This window comes from Bos javanicus, chromosome X (genome assembly GCF_032452875.1).
Source record: "Bos javanicus breed banteng chromosome X, ARS-OSU_banteng_1.0, whole genome shotgun sequence".
Lineage (NCBI taxonomy): Eukaryota > Metazoa > Chordata > Mammalia > Artiodactyla > Bovidae > Bos > Bos javanicus.
This window is the reverse complement of record NC_083897.1, coordinates 114,049,991-114,075,970: the sequence shown is the minus strand read 5'-3', so window position 1 is coordinate 114,075,970 and position 25,980 is coordinate 114,049,991. Positions and strand designations below refer to the sequence as shown.

Below are 25,980 nucleotides of genomic sequence, written 5' to 3'. Positions count from 1 at the left end.
ACCATCTGTAATCCAACTTGATCATGACATATGATCTTTTATATATATCAATGGATTTGGTTTGCTAACATTTTGTTGAGGTTTTTGTATTGATACACATCAAAGGTATTGGCCTATAATTTCCTTTTTTTTTTTTTTTTTCGGTAGTGTCTTTGTCTTGTTTTCGCACTAGGGTAATGGTGGCCTTGTAGAATGAATTCTGGAATGTTCTATCCTCTTCAATCTTTTTGGAAAGTTTGAGAAGGACAGGTATTAGTTCTTCTTTATATGTGTGGTAGAATTCCCCTGTTAATCAATCTGGTCCTGGACTACTGTTTGCTGGGAGTTTTCTTTTTTTTTTTTTAACTACAAACTGAATTTTACCATAGTGACTAGTCTGTTCTAATTGTTTGATTCTTTTTTGAAATTACTTTTTATTGGGGTATAACTGCTTTACAACGTACTCCAAAGCAAATCAATTATATATATATACATATATCTCCTCTCTTTTGGATTTCCTTCCCATTTAGGTTACCACAGAGCACTGAGTAGAGTTCTCTGAGCTATACAATAGATTCTCATTGGTTATTTATTCTATACAAAATATCAATATTGTACATATATCAATTCCAATCTCCCAATTTATCCCTGTCTGGTTCTTCTTGATTCAATCTTGGCCTATTATATATTTTTAGAAAATTGCCTTTTTTTCTCTGGGCCATCCAATTTGTTGGCATGTAAGTATTTGTGGTATTAAGAATTTTTTGGTATCTCTCTAATATTGACTGTTATTTCTCTTCTTTCATTTATCTTGTTTATTGTGTCTTCTCTCTCTTCTTGGTGAGCCTGGCTAAAAGTTTATCAATTTTGTTTGTCTTTCAAAAAAAATCTCCTGGTTTCATTGATCTTTTCTTTTGCTTGTTAATATTTTATTTCCCCTCATATTATCTTTATTACTCCCTTCCTTTTGCTGACTTTGGTTTTGTTCTTTTTCTAATTCTCTTAGGTGGTTGGTTAGGCTACTTATTTGAGATTTTTCTTTTTTCTTGAGGAAGGCCTACAACACTACAAACTTTCCTCTTAGCCTTCTTTTGCTGCATCCCATAGATTTTTGGAGTTTTTATTTGTCTTGAGGTATTTTCTGATTTCCCTTTTGATTTCTTCATTGGCCCATTGCTTTTTTAGTAGCATATTATTTAGTCTCCACATGTTTGCACCTTTCCCATTTTTCTTTCTGTAATTGATTTCTAGTTTTATACTGCTGTGGTCAGAAAACATGTTTTATATAAATTCTATTATCTTTCTCTGGTAGCTTTCAGTTCAGTTCAGTTGCTCAGTCATGTCCAACTCTTTGCGACCCCATGAACTGCAGCACGCCAGGCCTCCCTGTCCATCACCAACTCCTGGCGTTCACTCAGACTCACGTCCATCGAGTCAGTGATGCCATCCAGCCATCTCATCCTCTGTCGTCCCCTTCTCCTCCTGCCCCCAATCCCTCCCAGCATCAGAGTCTTTTCCAATGAGTCAACTCTTCGCATGAGGTGGCCAAAGTACTGGAGTTTCAGCTTCAGCATCATTCCTTCCAAAGAAATCCCAGGGCTGATCTCCTTCAGAATGGACTGATTGGATCTCCTTGCAGTCCAAGGGACTCTCAAGAGTCTTCTCCAACACCACAGTTCAAAAGCATCAATTCTTCAGCGCTCAGCCTTCTTCACAGTCCAACTCTCACATCCATACATGACCACAGGAAAAACCACAGCCTTGACTAGACGGACCTTTGTTGGCAAAGTAATGTCTCTGCTTTTGAATATCCTATCTAGGTTGGTCATAACTTTCCTTCCAAGGAGTAAGCATCTTTTAATTTCATGGCTGCAATCACCATCTACAGTGATTTTGGATCCCCCAAAAATAAAGTCTGACACTGTTTCCACTGTTTCCCCATCTATTTCCCATGAAGTGATGGGACCAGATGCCATGATCTTTGTTTTCTGAATGTTGAGCTTTAAGCCAACTTTTTCACTCTCCACTTTCACTTTCATCAAGAGGCTTTTGAGTTCCTCTTCACTTTCTGCCATAAGGGTGGTGTCATCTGCATATCTAAGATTGTTTATTTTTAAGGCTACTGTGTAGTTGGAAGAAAGTAATGGGAATAAGCCAAGTTAAAAAACCTCAAACCCTGCTGTTCTTAGTGAAATTCAGTAGATTACATATTGTTGCCAACCTTTGGTTAATTTCCAGAGTTTAGAAAAAGCAGTTTTAACAATTTTGCAATTTGCTGCTTGTATAGAGGAGTGGGTTTACAGAGTTGCCACATCATATTTTCAAGCATGGAATAAGTTAAACTGTGAAAAGGAACTAAGGCAAAATATGGTGCAATCAGAGCATAATGCCATCGAAGTCTTGGTGACTGCACTAAACATTTATATACTGTAGTAGGACCTGGGAAACTACCCATTATTTTTCTTGTGCTCTATCAGTGATGTAGGAAGCACTCTGTATGCTTTGAGAAGTTTAATAGACTCATACATACTTTGAGAGGAAAAGTACCATTAGGTATTGATTCTTTCTCCTTAATCACACGGAATCTTTAGGGGAGAGCAAAAGGAAATATAGAAAATGCATGAATAAATGGCAGGTCCTAGCAAGAAGTTTTCTAATAAAAATTTGTCATTACCGTATCAGAAATCCAAGCCTAAAAACTACCATTGGGGTCAATTTGCTGGTTTAATTTTATGCTCATCTGCTGCTGCTAAGTCGCTTCAGTCTTATCCGACTCTGTGAGACCCCATAGACGGCAGCCCACCAAGCTCCTCCGTCCCTGGGATTCTCCAGGCAAGAACACTGGAGTGGGCTGCCATTTCCTTCTCCAATGCTCATCTAAATAGTAAATAAAATATGTGAAAGGAGGATTTAGCTTCCATTACTGTATATATATCTTTTCGGTAGATAAAGATACTATCTAATACCACTCATTCCCTCTTAAAATGAAAACAGTCAGGCTCTGCATCTATGTTTGAAAAAGAAGTTCTCCCCGGTTAGTTTCTTTCTAGTAAAATAATTTTCAATCATCAAAAAGCTACTAGATTTACTACATATAAGACCAACTTTTAAAATTATTATTAATTACATGATTACACTGTTTCCATTCCCAAATGAATGTCTTCAAAACTAGATATTTTACAGCCTCAGAAACCTGTATTTAATAATTTGATAAATTACTGAGTTTCTCACCTCAGATAGTTTTAAGTATTATATAGCCAAATCAGCTAGGCTCAAACAAGATTTCACTTCTCTATTGAATTCATGTACTCTTAGCTCAGCCAAGCACAAAACAGCTAATGCCATCACGTTTGAAAAGCTTTTATGCTGAATTTGACACAAAAGCAATCACAAGACAGACAAAAAAGGAATTGCTCTTTCAAAAGCTGAAAGGGGGAAAAATAAATGAAAACTCTGAGTCTGGGTAAATCTCTCTTGACACCAGAAAAGAAAGTTTAAAATCATTAAGAAATACTTTTTCCAAAGAATCCACTGCCAAGTTTAGACTAATCTTAACAGCCTGGGAAACAGGTTGTGGAGTAAACCTAGATTGTGCCAGATAAAAGAAAGCCAAAGATGACCACTGCTGGCAGTTTTAGGTGCCAATGGTGTGCCATCTTACCTCTTACAAAAATTAAATGGCATCATCTCTTCTGCTATGGCCTATTGGCAAATATTTTGATTAGGATGGAAATCCTGCATGATTTCCCCTAATATCTGTCTTTCCATCTCAAAAAATATATATATATATTACTTTACTAGGTCCATGTAGAAGAGCAAATGAAGCCGTGCAGTTAACAAAATCACCTACTTACTTTATGCTTTGTTTACAAAAAAGTCAGGGTTATTATAGGAAAGAAAGAAACTAGACATACATTATGGGCATCTCTTAATGATCTGCTCATTAACTGTTGACTCAGTGGACCATCTACAGTCTATTCTTTTGCCAAATACTCTCCTGCTGCTATCTCCTTCTACCTTGTACATGCTTTCAAGATGGACTTTTCTCAGATGCCATCTCAGATTTGACTTTTACTTTGTGAAGGGGCTGTTATTTCAGTGTTTAATCTACTATTTTGTCTAACCAAGAGCAGAGGTTTTCTAAATTAGTAGGGAAATGGTGAAAGATGGAACTGAATGCAATATTATAGTTAAAATTATAATTATTAAAACTTATACAGCAACATATATATTTATAAGATAATACTACCTTTAAAATAAGAATTCAAAATTTTATCTACAATATGAAGACAATTAAAAATATGTAGATAAGAAGCAGAAGAAACTATAGACAAATGGTAGCAATTATGAATCATTAAAATATCAGAATGATGAGTGATTTTTTTCATTAGTTCAGGTATGACGACTGGTTTCAGTTTTCAAAGAGTATAACAGGGCCAGTGGTTGGCTTTGAAACTATTTCATTGTGACGAGGAGGGTAGTCATCAGTGATGCTACTCCAAGGAAAGCTGGCTACTGTAATTACAGCTCTCCAAGTTTATAGATACAGTCTGATGACTGACTATTAGGCTCACCATCTCTATGCTAATCCTAGATACAGAGAGTAAGAAAGAATTCATGGAGTAAGGAGATTCTGGTCAAATTAACCAGTGTCTATTATGTCTATCTTCACACTTTTTTCCTAAAAGAAAACTGTAAGTGATAAGCCAGCTAATATCACTCAGGAGTGATAACACAGCAGACATAAAGGCAGTCCTCCACTTTATCAGGCTCCCTGACTTTTATAAGAATTAAACATTGGAGTTTCATTAAAAATGGAATATAATCTACACTTATCTTTTTAGTTTTTCCACAGTAAAATGGAATATGAAAACTTCTCCCTAGTAGGCTGTTTCACTACTTTCATTCTCCACCTGTTGGCTCACTGGTAATCTTATTTGTCAGTTCACAACTACAATTTTCTCCCTTTTGGATACTTTCAGTGTTTTTTGATCTGTTTAAGCCACACAGACAGTGGGTTAAAGAAGAAATCTGGGAGGTCATTTACAAAAGTAATTGCTCTGCATTCATATTCCAACTCTATTTCTATTAAGAGAAGTTACTGAACTTCACTAGGCTTTCAATTTTCTTATACGTAAACTGGGAACAATAATACTATTTTTCATGAAAAGTTTTCGGGAGGATGAACTAAGCCAATATATGCAGTGATTAGCATAGTTTTTGACAAGTACCAAGTGTTCGCTAAATGTCAGTATTAGTATTACTTTAGCTTTAGCATATGTTATTTAGGAAATGGACATGAAAATTACAGCTTTAGTCATCTTTATTTGTGTTAGGAACCTACACTGAAGTTGTAACAATATATATCATTAAATTCCTAAATATCACAAACAAAAACATAAGTTTCCAAAGATAATGGCTGAGCCATTTTAAGGCACAGTTTTAGACTGACTATTCAAAAGAAAATTTTTATTTCAAAAGTTTGATAAGGATGGCAATTATAATATAATCTTGTCTTTGTTTCAGGTGTCCAAAACATCTTGCTTGTTTTGATGAAAAAACTGTTTTGTTTCCTCCTCTCATATTTACTTTTGCAACTTTTTCCGTCTCTTATTTAAAGCCCCTTGCTCTTTCAGAAGCTATTAAACCTTAATTATTCTTGCCATCACTTTAGGGTTCTTGTATGTTTTAAGAGTATTTCTTAACTGCCAATTTTCAGAGTCTTCTTGCTCTGATCATTTCTATCTTTATACACCTCTCACCTCTCCTTCCCCTCATTTCTAACCCAAGGGTCCAGTCCAAACTACTTTTCCATGTAATCTCTCCTTACCAGTTAACCAATCTGTTCCATTATCTGCTAGATTCATAGAATCTTAAATTTTTGAGAGAAAAATGAAATAGCGTGACATACTGAGTACCTGATTGATGAGAGCAGAACCCTCAAGAATAACCACATGGATTCTGTATTTCACATAATCAAATGAGAAATTGGAAAAACCATCCTTAGAAATTCCTAATTCATCTACCCTTGTCAAAGGGAGAACATTTTAGTGGTAACAAATATCTTGTGAAAGAGAGAATTTTTGTTCACTTAGATGATGCCTCCAACAAATGTACTAAGTTTGTGAAATACTACAAACTTATGGCTTTCTAACATTCTTGTCATAGAAATAAAAACTGTGTCCTCTTAGCTGTTCAGACCCTTTGGAAAACTAGCTATGGCAAGGAGCAGCTAAAAGTTCACCAGTTTGTTATTCCAACTTATTCTTCCTGAAATTAAATTTGGAATAAGTTCTGGTCAATGGGATATGGATGGAAGTAATGTCCACAATTTTGAGGCCTGGCCCTAAAACCCCATGTCTTTACCACATTCTCTCTTATTCTTCTGTGGTGACTTAGGGCAGACATGATTTTAAAATTATAGTTTAATAAAATTAGAAAATCCTGAATCTGCAACTCACCATTTAGGGGAAAGCTCCCAAGAAGAGTTCTTTGACCTCTATTGGACTATGACACAACCAAGGAATTAATCATCACTGTAACTCACCTATTGAGATTTCAGGGTTTATTTTTCAAATAAGTCTAGTATTAAAAACAAGCTGTGTAGCTTGGTGTAGTCTAAACCATGACTAATTTAGAAATGGAAGCCATCCATCCAAGAAGACTATATAGATTTTTTTCCCTCAGTCTATGTTTTCTTTTAATAAATTTACATACAAAACCATTAAATTTTAATCCACAGTATAATTTTATCCAGTGTATTTTAAGAACATATCTTTGATACTAACCTTGGTTTCTGTGATCTTCCTTTGGATTGCATCCATTGTGTAGGGACCCTCCTTCCATGTCTCAAGCTTGGCTCTGGCCTGCCCCACCACCTGCTCAGCTTCTTCCTTAGCTTCCAGCCATTGTGTTGAATCCTTTAACATTTCATTTAACTGCTGCCTCCGGTTCTGAAGGTGTTCCTGTACTTCATCCCACTGACTCTGAATTCTTTCAACTGAAAGAGAAGGAAAAATGAATATGTGGGAGTAAATGCTAGTCTGGAGAAGACATATGAAATTGAACATCCAAATATTATCTCACATTTTTTATTACTTATGAAAGAAATTGCTCATTGTGTTACAGCTAGCATGACGGACAGTAGTATTTATTACTTTTTTTTAAAGGCAAACATGAGTTTTTGTTAAGTCAACTTCCTGAAAGTGACCTAGAACATCAATAGTATAAGTGAAAAATTTAACTCTGTCTGTTCTTCATCTCTGGAGCAAAATATCAATAACCTTTTTGAAAGCTCCTATAACAGAATGTCCAAATTCCCCACCCTTATCACTTCAGTGCCCAGCAGCCTTATTTCCAATACTATCACTGACATTTTGTTGCTTGTAGGCTTTGTGTTGCCCCAAAGAGTATGCTTTGCCATCCCCTCTCCACTCTCTCACCACCCTGCCTCCCAGAAGCAGCTTCTCATCAATGGCTGATGGTAGGCACTGGGGTAGGAACATGAGAGCACCCTTGATGCTAAGGAAGATAACTTTGAGATATGTGTTTTATAAAGGTTCCAGAGCTTTCCCAGTGGGATAAAGCTCTAGTGGGTCATCGTGGTAACCTGCTTGATTATGCATCATCCTTAACTGGCTGTCTTGCCTTACCTATCTCACTTCCTCACTCCCCTATTGATATTTCTCTCAACTCCCAAGAAAACTACTTGGTCTCAAAATTTTTTTTCCTGCATATTTAGAAACTTCTTGTAACAATATTTTAGAATTCACGCCAGTTATATTCTACAAGTAGGACAGACTTACACTGAAGCTATTTTTTTATATTCTTGTGAGTCAAAGATAGCAATTCCCTATAGATTCTGCTCTGGAATATTTTAGAATATTCAAAATAAACATGACAAGATTGTTTTTTTCTTTTCTTTGAGGGCCATGTAATCCTTTCTTTAAGCTGATTTCATAAAATGGAAATAATGCCATAGAAAACAAGTAATAAAACCACTATTTATTTTATTCCTTAAGCAGGAAATCTGACAGACATTCTAGAATTTTCCCTAAGCCTTGCAAAACACCATATATAATTGGCTACTAATTTCTGTCATACAGAACTCCTTCCTTGTTTCCACACATTGCCAATGCAAAGCTCTATCATTTTCTGCCTATGTGTTTGCAACAGACTAGTCTCTCTGCCTCAAGTCTATTTTCCAATGTAACTTGCACATTGTAGACAAAGTAATAAACAAGATAAATCTAATCACTCCACTCCCTCACTTAAACCCTTCAGTGTCCCCACACTGTCCTGTGGAATATCTCAGCTTGATCTGGCCTGGATAATCTGAGCGATTTATTTACAAAGGAACAAATTATAACACAATCAGGGTGTAGGAAAATCACCAGAGATAATATAAGAAACTGGGTCTTGCAGCAGTGGAGATGTTACTACATCTAGGCCCAAGATATCAGGGGAGGGAGAAGTGGCCAGAAGCTGAGAGTCATAAGAAAGCACCTTGAGAAGAGCAGTAACCTTTTGTCAAGGGACATAGCCTGAAGCAACTTCATGGGTAGGGAACTAGCAGAATAAATATCCTGACCTCTCTGCCCTCTTTATTCTATTTCCAACTCCCACTTCCCAGTGGCTAAATCAACTGGAAGCCAGAGGACATGGGAGACCACTGATGACACACATTAGCCTCCCAGAGTGGAGAATGCGGTAGAGATGGGCAACGGACAAATAAAATTTATACAGCACAGTATTGTGCTTCTTATTTCATGGCATAAGCTTAGGTCTTCTTAATTAAACCTGTTGTTGCCTCTCTTAAATTATTCCAAGTTATGAGTTAAAGAAGTACTTGAGATATTTTATAAATAACCATCAGGGCTAAATAGACCCCACAAGATTAGTGCCTGTGACATGAATGAAAGAATCTGGTGCCTGGAATAGGTAAAACTGAGTAAGTGACACTCATGATAGATACTGTTTTATTGAATTCATTTTGGTTTGGGTGTTTGCTCTGCATTGCAAATCCACTCAGCATATTATATTTCAACTTTGCTTAACATGTCACCCTCTGTTTAAATGTCAGTACCTCCTTGTAATCTGTGAAAACCATTTTTTTTGTTTGCTTGTTGCATTGCTGTTGTTCCCCCACTGGGTAGTATAGCACTTATTATAGTTGAGATTTACAGTTATTAACTAGTCTGTTTAATCTTCAGTTTACAAAATTACTAGTGTAAATGCTATTATAAAAAAGCAATTTAAAATATAAGCAAACGTCTCTTTAAGTGTTCTGGAATTTTTTATCAATCATAGAAACAATTGATAACCTGATTGCAAACCATTTTCCAACTTATCATAGCAGGCTGGTTTGCTATGCATAGCTGGCACTTCTTTATTTTCCTTGGCCTATTGTTATATGCATATTACATGTATTTGGAAATAATAAAATTGACTTTCCTCTAAAAGGCTATGATTACAATTTGCCTTAATTAGCCTTAATTGGTAACATTTTACTATGCTATCAAAATGTTTAGAACGCCTAGTATTTTTTGACAAAAACATGGTAAGCCATTTGCATTTATGCCAGTGAATATTTTACACATCTTATAATTCATTTCAATAGGATAGACATAATTTATATTTTTAAAAGGCTATCACTCTATATGAGAAAGAAGGAAAACAGTTTCTCTGATCATGTGGGTAGATATTTCTTAATTGTTGAAAAAGAAGGAAGCTTCTATAGTCTATACCATCATTTCAGACAAACATCCCATTTGAGTGCCTGTGCAATCACAGCAATGAAGGTTTTTATCCCCAAGGGGTCATGTGTGTATAAATTACTAACAGAAAATGGTTTACTGGTTATGCACCCCACTAAAGATGTGCTTTCTCATCTCTGACCTTCAATTGTGGATGATCATGAGATAATACTTAAAGAAACAGATTTATAGGTTACTCAACAATCCATCTACCCCTCTGCATCAATATTTCCATCCTGCCAATTACCATTTTCTTTACCATCTATTGATACCAGGCATTAGCCTAAGCACTGGGGAAACAATGGAGTCTAAGATTCCCTGACTGCTGATTGGTTAGTGCCTGTTAAATGAAGGTGTTATTTATCATCTCCTCAAGGAATAAAGGGGCTTCCCTGGTGGCTCAGTGGTAAAGAATCTAATCTGCTCATAATGCAGGAGACCAGGGTTTGATCCTCGATCAGGAAGATCCCCTGGAGAAGAGAATGGCTACCCACTCCAGTATTCTTGCCTGAGAATTCCACAGACAGAGAAGCCTGGTGGGCTCCAGTCCTTGGGGTTGCAAAGAGAAATGGCTGAGCAACAATGCTTTCACTTTCACAAGGAATACAGATTAATGGTTCTAAGGAAAAGGCAATGAGTTCAGTCTTAGACTGATCCAGTGGAAAGTTCTGAGGATCTTCCATATAGGACTATCATTTCAGTCACTTGGACTGAAGATGCTATGCACGGCACAGCTGTGTATTTTGGGAGACAGAGAAATTCAGGATTAGAGATCACTAGAGAAAAGTAAAAATTGAAGCCACCAATATGAACACATGCTCATTGGTATGGTATATAGACTGAGCAAAACAGAGGGTTAAAGATGGAGTCCTGGAAAATACAGCACAAAGACAGAATACAGCATAAATAGTCAATCAGACGGATGAATGGCTAGAAAGGAAGGAGGACCACCTGGAAAGGGCACGTCCAAAGAAACGTGGATAAGAGAAAATTTCAAAACCACAAGTGTGGTTAAACTTTCATATACCACAGATGTCACAGGAGCCAATACAAATCATAATAAAACATTATTTGAATACCCTCTGTGCTTAAAGTACTGTGTTAAGCTCTTTACATGTAACTCATTTAACCACCATGATAATCTTATGAAGTAGGTATCATTGTTTGTGTCATTACTGTTGTTGCTGTTCTCCTCATTTAACCAATGAAGAAATAGGGGCTATGTTAAAGAACTGGCCTAAGGTCATACAGATAGTGAATACAAGAGCCAACACCTGGACCTAAGCAGTCAGATTTCCAAAAACCCATACCAAAAGTATCCACTGGCTTTGACCACAAGAGATTTCCTGAAGATCATGCAGAAAATGATTTTAGTAGAGTGGTAGAAATCTTACTGTAGAGAACTGACAAGTCAATCAGCCAATGATGGATGAGATGTGGGAGATAACTGCCCCTTATTGATAACAACTGTCAGGTGTATTTTTCACCATCTCTCAGACTTAAGGGCTTCCCTGGTGGCTCAGATGGTAAAGAGTCTGCCTGCAATGCAGGAGACTTGGGTTCAATCCCTGGGTCAAGAAGATCCCCTGGAGAAGGAAATGGCAACCCACTCCAGTATTCTTGCCTGGAAAATCCCATGGACAGAAGAGCCTGGTGGGCTATAGTTCATGGGGTCACAAAGAGTTGGACATGACTGAGTGACTTCACTTTCACTTTCACTCAGACTTCACTAACTGGGGCTGGACTCTAGTTGTTCACAGCAGTAACCTGCTCAGTAATTGGCTCAATTACTGGCTTCTTTCCTTTACATATTTCACTGTCCTACTCTCCTACAGGTACTGCCTGAGATCATCATATAAGTAAGTCATTGTTACTTAAGCCATTGTTTCAAGGTCTGCTTCTAGGGGAATCTAGTCTAGGTTAGAATTTTATTCATTTAAAAATTTTCTTAGAGCATAGCCCCATGGTTGGCACATGGTATACTTTTGATAACTGCCAAATGAATTGTCCATTCATACTTTTTCAAGTATCCATGTTTCCTCTCTAGAATAATGTACAAGTGCTACAGGTTGGCCAAAAAGTTCATTGGGGCTTTTCCATACGATGCTACAGAAAAACCAGAAGGAACTTTTTGGCCAAGTCAACACTTCCAAGGTTAACTCTTACGCAGGACATTGAGTCTTTCTTCTCTGAACGCAATCACCATCTATTGCATTTCAAGTCCATATAATTTAAAAACTGGATTAAGTCTTTCAGATTTCCCTCATTATTTTCCTCTTACTTTCTACGATCTCTATTATAAGCAAATAAATATTCTCTGGGCATCCTTTGTTTTTGATTTAATGCCTTTGCATTGACCATATTTTCATGTATAAAACATCTTTAATATTCATGTTTACTAGTGGAGTAGTCTCATCTGATTCAAAAAATCCATAAATTAAAAATAACTGTGGGGGGAGGAATCCAGTAAGTCAAAACTAATCAATGATCTCTCTCTGACATTCTTAAACTGTAGGTCAGAGAAAATCTGCTGCATGTCTTTTTGCCTCAGTCTGTCTTTTTAATTAAATCTTAGACTAAGTAACATAGACAAGTGCATGTGTTTATTGGATAAGGATATTTTTATGGGCATTTTCAAATTTTGAAACATACTGAGCTCCAGAGGATAATCACAACAATAAACTATCATATTGTTATTAACATAAGTATAATCAGATGAATACTTGAAAGACAGACAGCAGATGTATCACCCCTTGTGAAATAACTAACCATATGTGAGAATCCATTTTGCAGAGCAGAAATTATAGAGAGATTATTTTCTTTACAAAAAGATAAACACCAGAGATTTCTCTAGTCTACTTGTCAAATATATTTAAACATGATTTGACTTATAGGCCACTCCCAGGTATATACCCCAGAGAAATGCATACTTAATATTCACCAAAAGACATGTACAAAATTAGAAGATTGTATCCACCTTGGAAAGTACCCACATTCCCAGTTGCCATACTGGAATGGATAAATACCTTGTGGTAAATTTGTCAATAGAATACTACCCAGCAATGCGAATTAAATATCTACATCTATATTCAATAAGATGTATTAATCTCACAAACATAATGGTGATGGAAAGAAGTTAGCCAAAACCAAGGACATACTGTATTATTCTATTTATAAAATGTGCAAAACCAGGAAAAAGTAAGATGATTATAGACGTCAAGATAGCTGTTACCTTTGTGGGACTGGTACTCCCTGAAAGAGACATGATAGAGACTTTTAAGGGTCCTCTAACATAGTTTTTCTTGATTTGGGTGCTGTTTACACAGTTGTAATCTGTTTCCGCACATTCACCAAGCTAGACATTTATGTGATGTGCACTTTTTCTCATGTATATCGTACTTCAATAAAAATTTAATAATATATTTTCAAGACTTGTAAAATGTATTATACATACAACTTTGGAGAATTCAGCTTTTTGAAAAGGGCTGATGTGAAATATGTATTGCTTGAGCAGATATGAATAAGAGATGCAATGTTGCACCAAGGACACGATATGATTGAGTACTTAGATTTGTGTGATAAAGGGTTTTTGACAAACACTCACTGGACAGTGAGTAAGACTAGAGTCAGAGAAACAAATCAGTACATAGAGACTAATGGAGCAGCTATCAGTTATGCAAATTTAAAAAGGCAATGCAGGGAATGTCCTGGAGGTCCAGTGGTTAGGAATGTCTGCACTTTTACTGCCAAGGGCCCAGGTTCAGTTCTTGGTTGGGGAAATAAGATCCTACCAGCCATGTGACATAGCAAAAAAAAAAAAAAAAAGAGTATAATTGATATAGCTATCCTAAGAGTAGACCCTAAAGAATGTATACAGAAGAGAATTTTAGAATTTTTTTTAATCTATTTCATTTTATGAAGGAATGAAAGTAAATATAAAATCTGAAGATCATCAAAGAGAAAAGTTAATTTGGAGATGGACCATCAAGGTAGTTAGAGTTGGTAACTGTTCATAATTGGGCAACAATTCAAACTACAGAATTTCACCATACTTGCAACACTTCACCCAGGATATTAATGACAGACCAAAGATATATTATGGCAATGTACTTGGTCGCATTCTGTAGATTTATATTTATATCAGACTCATCTGACATACAAAAATGAAATAATAAGAAACATATGTTTATAAACTCAGATAATCAGTACCTGTTGGTAAGTGAAGAGCTACCCTAATGTGTGTATTTCGTCTTTCAGAGGTCCAATAGGGTAAGCTTCTCAAGGGAATTGTGCAGTAAGTAGATGCTGGACAATGAAAGGAATAAATAATCAATGCTAGGGCTCAGGATGACAGACTGAGGCTCAGCATGTGTCCTGATTTCCAGATCTCCAGAAGTGTCAAATTGGAAACCAAGCAATCATGTCAAGAACCACAATACTGCAGAGAAAGAAGCAGTTCAGTTGATTTAGTACTAACCAGTCTTTTACTTCAAGTTTTTAAGCTAGCTATGCTTGATTATCAACATATGATCTTGACTGATATAAATTCCCTCAACATCTTTTCTAAGGGAAAATGTTCACAACTGAAATGACTGAATTTTTTAATATATATATTGCCAGAGAACAACGAACAGCTCTGTTCCAATTTCTGTACTCAAGTTACTGTCTGAGAATTAGAAATCACTGTGACTAAGTTTTAGAAAGAAACCTTGACTAGCAGTTAGTAATGGGCTATAGCCCTGGATTTGTGATGAAATAGGTATTGTAGTTTGCATAAGTTGATTCATCACAGCTTCAAGTTCCTCAATTGCAAAACTGAAATACTGATAGTTGTATCATCGTGAAGGTAAAATTCAATAATGGATAAAAGACTCAAGGACCATACTAAAGTAAGGTGTTATTGTTTCTCTGTACAGACATTATAATTACCAGCAAACATTTGTAATCTGCTAGGGGGAGCACTCTGTGGATCTCAATGAGTCCAAGAGTATATAAGAGTTCCAGGTAGAAAGCACTGAGCTTAAATATTTAAATTACAAGTAAATTTTTTGAGGTCATTTGAATGGGTAAAGAGTGTCATCTATTTAACTGTGGTCAACTGTAAGGAAATTTTTCCCAATTGAAGTTTAATACACTGTGAACCATTTGCTAGTATCAGGAAGAAAATATGGTAATCAAAATGTTCCCTGAGGCCAAAACAGTCAGCAAAAGGCTAGGCATTATCAAGAAGGGTACTGAAAACAAAGAAATCATCATTATTCTATTCTTGTATAAACTTAGGGTACAACTATACCTTGAGTAATGTGAGTATACATCAATGTTTTATAGTCAAAGATTTATAAGGAGCCAAGGGAAGTAAAAATAATAATCACTCAATTTATAGGAAATATTAAGATTTGTTCCTCTTAGGGGGTGGGAGGGAGGTTCAAAAGGGAGGAGATATATGGATATTTATGACTGATTCATATTCTTGTATGGCAGAAACCAACACAACATTGTAAAGCAACTATCCTCCAATTTAAAAAGATGTGTTCCTTCTACTTCCACATGGAATTTAAACACGGTTGTGTACAAGTTTCATCTGTAGTTAAACTCTGCATAGAGAAGTCTCAAACCCATTAAGAAGAGGAAGAAACATACTAACCATGAAGTCGAATGTAGCTAGAAGAAATGGGCATTTACTCTATTTAGGAACAGGACAGAGGAATGTGGTTGCTGTGCAAACAGAATACAATGTCTGAGAAGACATTTCAGACCAAAAAATTGAAAAACAAAAGGGGGGATTATAGACAAATGATTAAATCCTAGCTGCTATGACTAATTTGAATATATGCTTCTCCTCTAAATCCCCCAAAAGCTGGAATTCAGGAACAGCCAAGCATTTCATTTTAAATTCACAGACGACAGACCCAGAACAAATAATTAAGTTAAAAATATTTTATAATATCAGTCTAACATTTAAGGTTAGTTTGCACATGCCAAAGATTAATAATTTAATGCTATTTTCACACTCGGTTTGCTCTCTGTAGAATGGGGATAATAATAACAAGAAGGTTAATAATCTATGAAGATTAAAGAAATGTTGGACACAAGACACTGAGCAGAGTATTTGGCCCCTAATTACAGGGGAAAGATAGGCAGTTATGCACTTTTGTAACACCATAGGACTTTTCAAATCCTGAGCTATTAAGCAAAGGTGGGTAGTAGATTGGATGATCCCTGGAGTTCTTTCCAGCTCTAACAGTCTGTGAAATACATGCTCCTTGATGTTTCTGTCACAGATAGAAACTCATCTTACAAGGCTATTAGGAAGAACTCAGTCATTCCAGTGCCTGGATGAACAAATAGCATATAGACATCTGTATCATTTCCCTGGAATGGTATAGCTTGGCAATCATATTCAGTCATGTTCAAATTCAGTTGAAATAAACTAAAGCCAACATTAAAAAGTTCCCTTCATTTACTATCATTATTATTTTCTGGAGATTTATCTTGTTCCTTCATCTGGGACATCATCCTATGCCGTTTCATTTCGATTAGCTTTATGCGATTGTGGTTTTCCTTCAGGAGGCTGCAAGCTTGTAGTTCTTGCTTCTTCTGTCTGCCCTCTGGTGGATGAGGCTAAGAGGCTTGTGTAAGCTCCCTAATGGGAGGGCTCGTGGTGGGTTAAACTGGGTCTCTCTGGTGGCAGGGAGTGCTCAGTAAAACTTTAATCCAATTGTCTGCTGATGTGTGGGGCTGTGCTGCCTCCCTCTCAATTTTGTTTGTCCTGAGGTGACCCAGCCCTGGGGTCTATGGGCTCTGTGGTAGGGCTAATGGCAACCTCCAAGAGGGCTCACACCAAGGGCACCTCCCAGGACTGCTGCTTCCAGTGTCCTCCACCCCCCGCCCCTTGTTCCCACAGCGGGCCAATGCTGACCCATGCCTCTACTGGAGACCCTCCAATACTCGCATGTATGTCTGGTAAGTCTCTTGTGGGGGTCACTATTCCTTTCCCCTGGGTCCTGATGTGCACAGGTTTTTGTTTGTGCCCTCCCATAGTGGAGTCTCTGTTTCCCCCAGTCCTGTGGAAGTCCTGCAGTTCAATCTCACTGGCCTTCAAAGTCAGACTCTTTGGGGATTCTGAGTCCCTTTACCAGATCCCCAGGCTGGGAAGCCAGATTTGGGGCTCAAAACCTTCACAACTTCTTTGGTTGCAAGAACTTCTTCGGTACCATTATTTTCCTGTTTGTGGGTTGCCCACCCAGCGGGTATGGGATTTTATTTTATTATGATTGTGCCCCTCCTACCATCTCATTGCAGCTTCTCCTTTATCGCTGAACATGGAGTATCTTTCTTAGTGGGTCCCTTGGGCTTCCCAGGTGGCGCTAGTGGTAAAGAACCCACTTGCCAATACAGGAGACATAAGAGATGCAGGAGACATGAGACGCAGGTTCCATCCCTGGGTGGGGAAGATCCCCTGGAGGAGGGCATGGCAACCCACTCCAGTATTCTTGCCTGGAGAATCCCATGAACAGAGGAACTTAGCGGGCTACAGTCCACAGTGTTGCAAAGAGTCGGACACGACTGAAGTGACTTAGCATGCAGACGCAGTCCTCCTGTCGATGACTGCTCAACAGCTAGTTGTGATTTTGGTGCTCTCACAGGAGAAGATGAGCACACGTCCTTCTACCAACCAACTACATTGTTTTAATCCATTTACTATCATTATTATTTTTACTTGAGATATAATTGACATACAAACTTACATTAGTTTCAGGTAAGCAGCATAATTAGATATTTATATATATTATGAACTGATCACTATAATAAGTCTAGTTAACATCCAAAGGTTCTTTCCTTTCTGAGGTGATATTTTCCTTTCTTTTGACAGAGGTATGCGTCACACAGGTGTACCCATTCATCAGTACCCATTGACTGGTACACATAAGATTTGAACTTTTGACTCTATGCAAATTTTGCCACAAAAAAACAAGCAAATAAAACAACAAAAAGAACTATAAATGAACGCTTAGCTCTAGTTAATGATAAGCATGCTGAAGTGCTTAGGGGTAAAAAGTACTGATGTCTCTAAATTTAGTTTGAAATGCATCAGAAAATAGTAAGGACTGATGGGCAGAGAAAGGGATGAATTTGTACAGCACAGTCTAGGTGGTGGGTTCAGGGACATTTACAGGTCTTTCAGCTTTTCTGTGCATTAGAATTTTTCATTATAAAATGTCATAAAATGCTCTCTCACAAGCACAAAGCAGCATATTATTTAAACACATTTCTAAGTTATTAAAGCCACTTTTAAATTAAGAAACAATACCATCTGTGGAACACAGACGTTTAAAAGACAGTAAACAGAATTTATAGGCGTGAAAATGACAAAATATTTTGTTTAAAGTCACATGTACATGGGGAAGATTGCTTAATTTCCTAACCAACAGAATGTCAAAGATCATACTATCCTCCTTGAAAGTATGCTGAAAAAAAAAAAAAAAAAAAAGAAAGTATGCTGAATATTCTCATAGAGAAAATGAGTTAGTCTTCTGACAAAAGCTCATTCTTCTGTTTGGTTATAAAATATAGGAAAGTGTGTGTTAGTTCCTATACTTAAGGAAAGATAACTTAAGGAAAAAGGACCACATTTTTGCCACTGGTTGGAGAGTTGTAGATTTATAAGAAAATACCAATATGCAGTCATAATGGAACATGTAAATTATTTTATTAATTACATAAACAGGCAGATGTTGAAATGTGATTTGGTCATTGAAATGAATCAACTTAAAAAATAATGGCTTCCTTTGGCAAAGGGGAACTATTGGTTGAAATGAAAGCTTAAAGTTGGAGGAGAAGCTTAATCTATAGCTATGTAAAAATATTTCAGTTTACAATTGTAGGTCATTCACAAGACAGAAAATAAAGTGTTTCAATGTGATACAGACACAACATATCACTGGACAATCCATCTGTTCAGCCTGTCCCCACTGTCTACTAATTAAGTGGCAAATGTAGCAAATAAAGTAGTAACAACTCAAAAGGGTGCAGCAAGAGTTCATTAAAGTGGAGCTAAAGAGTATCATTATAATTCCAGCACCACGAATGTATTACCATGTCACCAGCATGCAGTGCACACAATAAAACCCATTCGCCACCACAGATCTGCACATCAAAGTCGATGCATTTGTTGTAATAAAATATTTTTAAACGTGTAGAATAAAAAAAGACTTTTTTCCCACCCTGAACACACACTGAATTTCATCCCTACACCTTTTCACTCAAACTTTGAGTTGATGAGTGTAGAAAATGCAAGTTATACCTGAAAAGCAAAGTGGGCTAACTTCTCACAGGCACAGCCCACAGTCTAGCCAATTAAATTAAGGAATAAAAATAATAATTCCTTGAACAGGTATCACGTGTTATAAAAGCAAAATGCCAGGTATTGTCTACTAACGGATTTTTCTTTATTTCTAGTCTTCCTTACCCTCTTCTCTTCAGGTTTAGGTTTCTCTTTGCATGTGTGCATGCTAGTCACTTCAGATGTGTCTGACTCTTTGTGACCCCATGGACTGTAGTCCACCAGGCTCCTCTGTACACAGGATTCTCCAAGAAAGAATACTACAGTGACTTACCATGTCTTCTTCAGCTCAGTTCAGTTCAGTCGCTCAGTCGTGTCTGACTCTTTGTGACCCCATGGATTGCAGCACTCCAGGCTTCCCTGTCCATCACCAACTCCCAGAGCTTGCTCACACTCATGTCCATCGAGTCCTCCTCATGCCTAATTCCCTTCCTGTATTCAGTATTCAAAATTCTTATACCTCCTAAGAGAAATGATTTCATTTTTACCCATTTTCTATCCTTCAATCTCAGTCTAGAACCTCATCTAAAAAGTAAACAACAAAAAATAAAACAAAAATTCTTTCTTTTGGTTCTACACCCACTCTTGCAAATCCTATGACTTTCTCCTTTATGAAAGAGTGGTTTATTATACCAGAGTTACTTAAAGAATGGTTTGTGTATCAGCAGTAGCAGTGTTACTTAGGAACTTATTAGACATGCAGTATCTTGACAAGGGTTCGATCCCTGGGTCAGGAAGATCCCTGGGAGAAGGAAATGGCAATCCGCTCCAGTATTCTTGCTTGAAAAATCCCATGGGCAGAGAAGCCTAGCAGGCTTTGGTCCACAGGGTCGCAAAGAGTCAGACACGACAGTGACAGCAGGCACACATGAACGCACACACTCATCTCTGGTCCCACTTCATAGCTACTGAATCAGAATCTGCATTTTTAAACTAGATTCCAAAAGTGATTTGTATCCACATTAAAGTCTGAGGGGTACTAGTCTACACCCACTATTTCTACTTTCATATCCTAAATACCCTTCTGAATCTACTCCATTTTGACTCTTGCCACAGGAATTCCTTTTTAAGATGTGAACAGTAATCTTCAAATCACTACAGCACTGGAGATTATCTAGATAAAGTCTTTATTTTTTCCACATCTTCCTTCAGTACTTGCTATCACTGATGAGCCCTCCTTGAAGCCTCCTGCTTGAAACCTTCCAATGATAAACATGGCAAGATTTTTAAAAAATTTTTATTCTACCTCTTTGGCCACTCCTCAGCCTTCTCTGCTCATCATTTAAAAATTGTTATTCCCAGAGACCTTTTTTCTTTTTACTTTACATATATTCCCTGGTGAGTTCATCTACTTATATCGTTTCATTTACCACCTATCAGTGATCATAGTCAAATCTGTGTTTTTAATCTAAGAACTCTCTCTTCAGCTCCATATCCACATAGCCAAATCTTACAAAATTCTTTGAGAATATTCAACATAGCCAAAATTGATCACATCATCTCTACCCTAGCCATTCAAGGAGAAATCTACAAATCATCTCTGCTTCCTCTTTCTTTCTTATCCTTTAACCAAGATGCCAAGTCATTCATTCAACCTCCTTAATGGCTTTTCTAACCTCTCTATCATCCAACTGTCTCCTCTCTAGACTGTTTTAATTAAAAGCTTCCTGATGCTCTCTCTTATTTAGTGAATCATAACCTCATGTGCACATCTGGGGTGCTTTAACAAATATCAATGTCTGGGCCTTATTTCCAAAAATTTTTGACTTAATGGGTTTGGGGTGGAGTCCAGGCACTGGCATTTTTAAAAGGTCCTCCCAGTAATTCTAATGTGCAGCCATGACTGAGAACTACTGCTTTAATATCAGCCTTTTGCACTCCCCATCTATCTTCAAAACTCTGGTCAGAGAAAACTTTTGAAGATGAAGGTCTGTGTCTGTCAGCATTTATTAAATTCCTTTAAGGTCACCCTTCCATTGCTTTCAGTATAAAATCAAAACTCTTTACCTGACTTGCAAGATCTTTTGTAATGTGGCCTGTTTTCTTTTCCAGTTTCTTGACTTCTATGACCTGTTGTGAACCCTATACAGCCACGTAAGAGTCCTCCACAGGCAGGATGTTATCCCATGTCTCACATGAGTCTATGTTTTCCCTCTGCCCAGAATGTTCTCTACCCTTTTTCACTCTGCAGCACTCTGTTCAAAAGTCACTGCCATGGGTTATTTTTTTCCTGACCATTCTTTTCCACCCTACCCATGTCTTGTATCAGGGGCTTGCATAGGGGCATCATACATTATGGTTTCCAGAGCACTAAATTCATACCATTACCTCTGAACACACTGATTATCCTACTTGGCAATTGTCTATTTATTGTCTATTTACTTACCAAAGGAGAGGGAATGTGTTTTTCTACTCAGGGCCCAACCCAAATTTGGCATGAGGGGAGTATAAAGGAACACATGGAAACTTTAAAGTCAGAAATAAGAATTTATGCACTACTGCAACAACAAAAATAATCACAAACATGTAACATATAAACAAAACAAATATATTCACTTAATTAAAATTATAAAAACGAAGTACCTGTTCCAATTTTGTTTTAGCCTTTATGAACATGGGGCTTCTGAATTAAGGGGGTAAAGAGGAAACGAATTAATGAAGTATAGCATCAATTGATCCCTTCAAATGCTTCTCCAGAAATGTAAATGTGAGATCAAAAATATTGATCAGTTCTAGTTCATTTACTATATCTATGGTTATTAAGACAAACATTGGATCAGCGATTATAAAGTCTATTTTAGACTTGGCTCAGCAGTAAAGGGCTTCCCTGATGGCTCAGATGGTAAAGAATCCACCTGCAATGCAGGAGCCACGGGTTTGATCCCCAGGTCGGGAAGATCTACTGGAGAAGGAAATGGCAGCCCACTCTGGTATTCTAGTCTAAGAAATCCCATGGACAGAGGAGCCTGGTGGGCTGCTGCCCACGGGGTCACAAAGACTCAGACATGACTTAGTGAATAAACAACAACAGTGTTAGCTGAAAAGCCCAAAAGGAAAGGGTATGAGAGAAGTGAACTGCCCTTCCCAGGTCCCATCTTGAGATGATCTTTGCTTATTTAAACCTCAGCAACTTGTGAATGTTACAGTGAATGATGTGAAGTATGGAGGAGATAAAAAGTAACCATTTCCCTCTTCTAATAATCCCAATTCAAGTGAGAAACTCCTTTCATACAAAGTATGTAAATAAACTTTGAACATCAGTATGGCAATTTCTAACAGTATGGCAGCCCCTAAAATGAAATGCTTGAGTTTATAAGGAACAATAAAAAATTCTGTGTTTGCTCCTACTATTTCCATTTATTCTGGGTAAATCATAACTGTACAAGAAATCTGGACGAGAAAGACACAGGAGAGAGACAATACCTTGGTGAAGGTGTTGTTAAGGAATATAGGAACTGAATGGGGTAATTGCCTTAGTTTTAAAGGGAAATTCTTAAATAGAATTCCCATAAAGGGAAATTCTTAAATAGAATTCCCATAGTAGCAGAAGAAATAGAGAAATTTAAAATGAGATAATCTGTGTGAAAAGTGCTTTATACTGCAAAGCTGTCAACAAACATACGGTATCACTATTATTTTCTTTAAAAAGAGAAACAGGGTAGCATTGTGCCTATACTATTTGCAGCAAGGGAATAGAGTCTTTTAAAAATATATAAAACTGACGCTTTTTAACCAAAACAAAAAGACACACAAACACTGCCTGAATTTGGTCTTAAGCAAAATTATACTTTTGTTCTGCTAAGTTCTTAGAAATAAGGAGCCATCTGACTATCTGATAATGGTTTGTTTGTATACATGTGTTCATTTACGTGTTTCTATGTCTACCCATCACTCACGAAAAATGTATTCTTGATGACCCACTATGTGTTTGAGACTGAATTAGAATGTATACAAAATCAAAGCTGCATAAGGAATACTAAACATAAGTCAACTATCTAGTTCAATACTGATATGCGCTTGGAACCTATGCCCTTAAAAGAGAATCCACTAATCTGAATGTATCACTCACTAGGAAAAAAAAAAGATAACAGAGGGGATGTTCATAGTTCCCAGTGGCCTTGTGAGTTATGATAAGGATTTTGGTTTTTTTCTTCAGTGCAAGCGGAATCCACTGAAAGGTTTCATGCAGCAAAAAGACACCAACTGATCTGAGTTTCAAAGATTAGTTATACTGCTAATAAAGAACAGATTGGAAGGGAGGGCAAGTAAAGACGCAGAAAAACAGAGTAAGATGCTAGTATAGGGGTCCAGGTAAAACCTGATGGCTGGTAGATGGAAAGATAAGAACAGATTAGTACGATATTGAGAAAATTAAATATATAAGACTTTGTCTAAATTCTTCCCTCTGTATAGAATGCATTGCCTGAGTACTTCATGAAGGTTTTTGACAGGAAATTAATGGGGTCATAAAAACCTTGCAATTCTTGAAAGGGGTCTTAGAAGTTCTGGCCTTCTCATATAATGATTTTTCCCTCTCATAGGGAATGATGGAACTAAGAGACTGTGACCATTGTTTTCCAGTAAGGTACGTATGCCTAGTTTACGATGCTCCTTCCAGAACACAGACTACATGTGATACCTGCAAATTCTTCACTTAAAGACTCTTTGTTGGGAAATATTACTTGAATGAGGGCTTTTTTTTTGGCTTAACTTTTGAATTATTTTCAGATAAATAAGACAGAAATGTTGGTTCTTTTTATATCAAAAAATGGTGAAAATGATTGCTGTTGGACATCAACATGGATGCACAATTTCATGTTGACTATAAAGTTATAATAATTCCCAAGAAGAAAGGCAATGTAGACAATTTGCTACACGGAATGGATCAAACAGGTAAGAAGTCAGAGGTGTTATGATGAGAACTGTCATTCATATAGTGATGAGTAACTGAAGTTATGAGTGGAAGAGCCAAGGCCAGGCCTTGGAATACTCTGGAGACAGGCAGACTAAATGCAGGAAACTGAAATGAGAGACTTGGGAAAGGTTACATTATTCCTGTGTTCAAGGCAATGGCTCTGGGGATGAAGATTGAGAGGTAGTCCCTAGAACCTCAAAATGAACCTCTTTTGTTGTTGTTTTAGTCACTAAGCCGTATCCAACACTATGTGACCTTATGCACTATAGCCCACCAGGCTCCTCTGTCCATGGGATTTCGCAGACAATATCAGAGTGGGTTGCCATTTCCTTTTCCAGACGATCTTCCCAGCCCAGGGATTGCAGTTTCTTTACCACTGAGCCACCAGGGAAGCCCATGAACCTCTTTGGTGGTCATTAATAGCATCAGTGAAGTGGTTAGAGCATGGACCACAAGAGATTTGATATAAAAGGAAATGACAGAGACATGTTTTTAGAGTTCACTTTGGCAATTTAAGAAGCAAAATCAGACAGGAGACTTAAAGAATATGAACTTCCTTACACAGTAGGAGCAAACACTTGAAAGAAGTAGAAAGTTAGGCAAAGTATCAGGAAGTTAACAGGAGTAGATGATTTTATTTACAATTAATCAAACAAAAATCTGCTAAAATAAATTTGAAAAAAGACTAGATTTTACTCATCAGCTAGCCCAGTCAGAATATGGATTTCTATCCAGTTACTTGATACTTACTATTGCAATCTAATTATTAAAAGGAGTTTGCAATTTGTAAAATCTCTAAAGACTTCTTTCCCCCCCATTCTGCCAGTTTCCTACCATTTCTACCAAAGGTGCTCCCCTCCTTTCTTTCACTATCTTGAATTCATCAACATTCTTCCTAGCAACATCAGACTCTCTGGTTTTCTTATACTCCAGGGCCCAGTTCAAAGTGCTTCCTTATTACATAGCCAGTGAAAAGTTCCAGCTTGGAACAAATTTATCTTTACCTTAGTCACTGCCATAGGCAGAAATAACAGTGGCTCCAATGACAAGGATGATCCCATATTTTACTCTTGGCTGGTGAGCATTTACCACTGCGCTCTTGAAAATTAGAAACAGTCATGCTATGAACCAGTAGAAATTATGTAGTACACTAAGACGTTAGCCACAAAGCCGTACACAAATTATCTCCATTTGAAGAAAGTTTAGGTAACAGCCTTGTCCTTAGGCATTTTGGTACACACAGATGAAGAACCTTAGATTTTTCCAAGACAGGTCTTAGCAAGAGATTCAAAGCAAAGTTAGTATAGTTATTTCTGAAAACAAAATAATCTGATAGGAACCTGCCTTGCTGCCAGTTTCAATGATATGACCGACCTTCAATCTCACTGCTTTATTTTTTACCCTTTCACTTTTTTCCTACAGTAAATCTCTGCCTCTTGCTGCTTATTAAGCTAGCTGTTATCTGGAACCTAATGAAAGGATTTTTTTCCCTTCCTCTGAGTCCAAACCTTCCTAAATAGCCTCTTCATTATTCTATTCACTTTGAATGTTTTTTTTTTTTTTCTTTTTTTAAAGACAAAGCTGAAATAGCTAATGTGAGAGGTTCATGGAAATCACCATCCAGGACATCATCCTAATTGGTTTATAACCTGCTGTGCTGAATAGTTCTTCCACTCATCAGGGTATTTTTTAACCCTAAAAATGAAAACTTTTATGTTGTGAAAACTAACAATGAAAAAGGCTATAGGATTTTAAAAAATAGCTTCAGCAATGACCCTAGAATCCTCACAGGCTTTTGTGTAACTGTCTGAATGGAGAAAATTATCTACAAGGTACCATGTGCTTGCAAGGTTTTAGCTTACATTTTAATAACCACAATAGAACCATGAATTGAGGATGCTAAGCTCACATCTTCCCTCAGTTTTATGTGAGAGAAAAAGTAAAGAAATAAGCAATAATGAAAAGAAAGACCTACAAAGAAGTAGGTG

At 37.1% G+C, this 25,980-nt stretch overlaps 1 protein-coding gene across 10 annotated transcripts in view; it reads right to left on the bottom strand.

The window, feature by feature from the left end:
• Positions 1-25,980, bottom strand: part of DMD (dystrophin) — a 2,228,404-nt gene that overhangs the window by 581,351 nt on the left and 1,621,073 nt on the right. For all 10 annotated transcript variants that reach the window (XM_061410475.1, XM_061410469.1, XM_061410467.1 and 7 more), the window contains one exon: positions 6,768-6,979. In XM_061410475.1, coding sequence (XP_061266459.1) covers positions 6,768-6,979 — 212 coding nt within the window. The remainder of the gene's footprint in view (positions 1-6,767; positions 6,980-25,980) is intronic.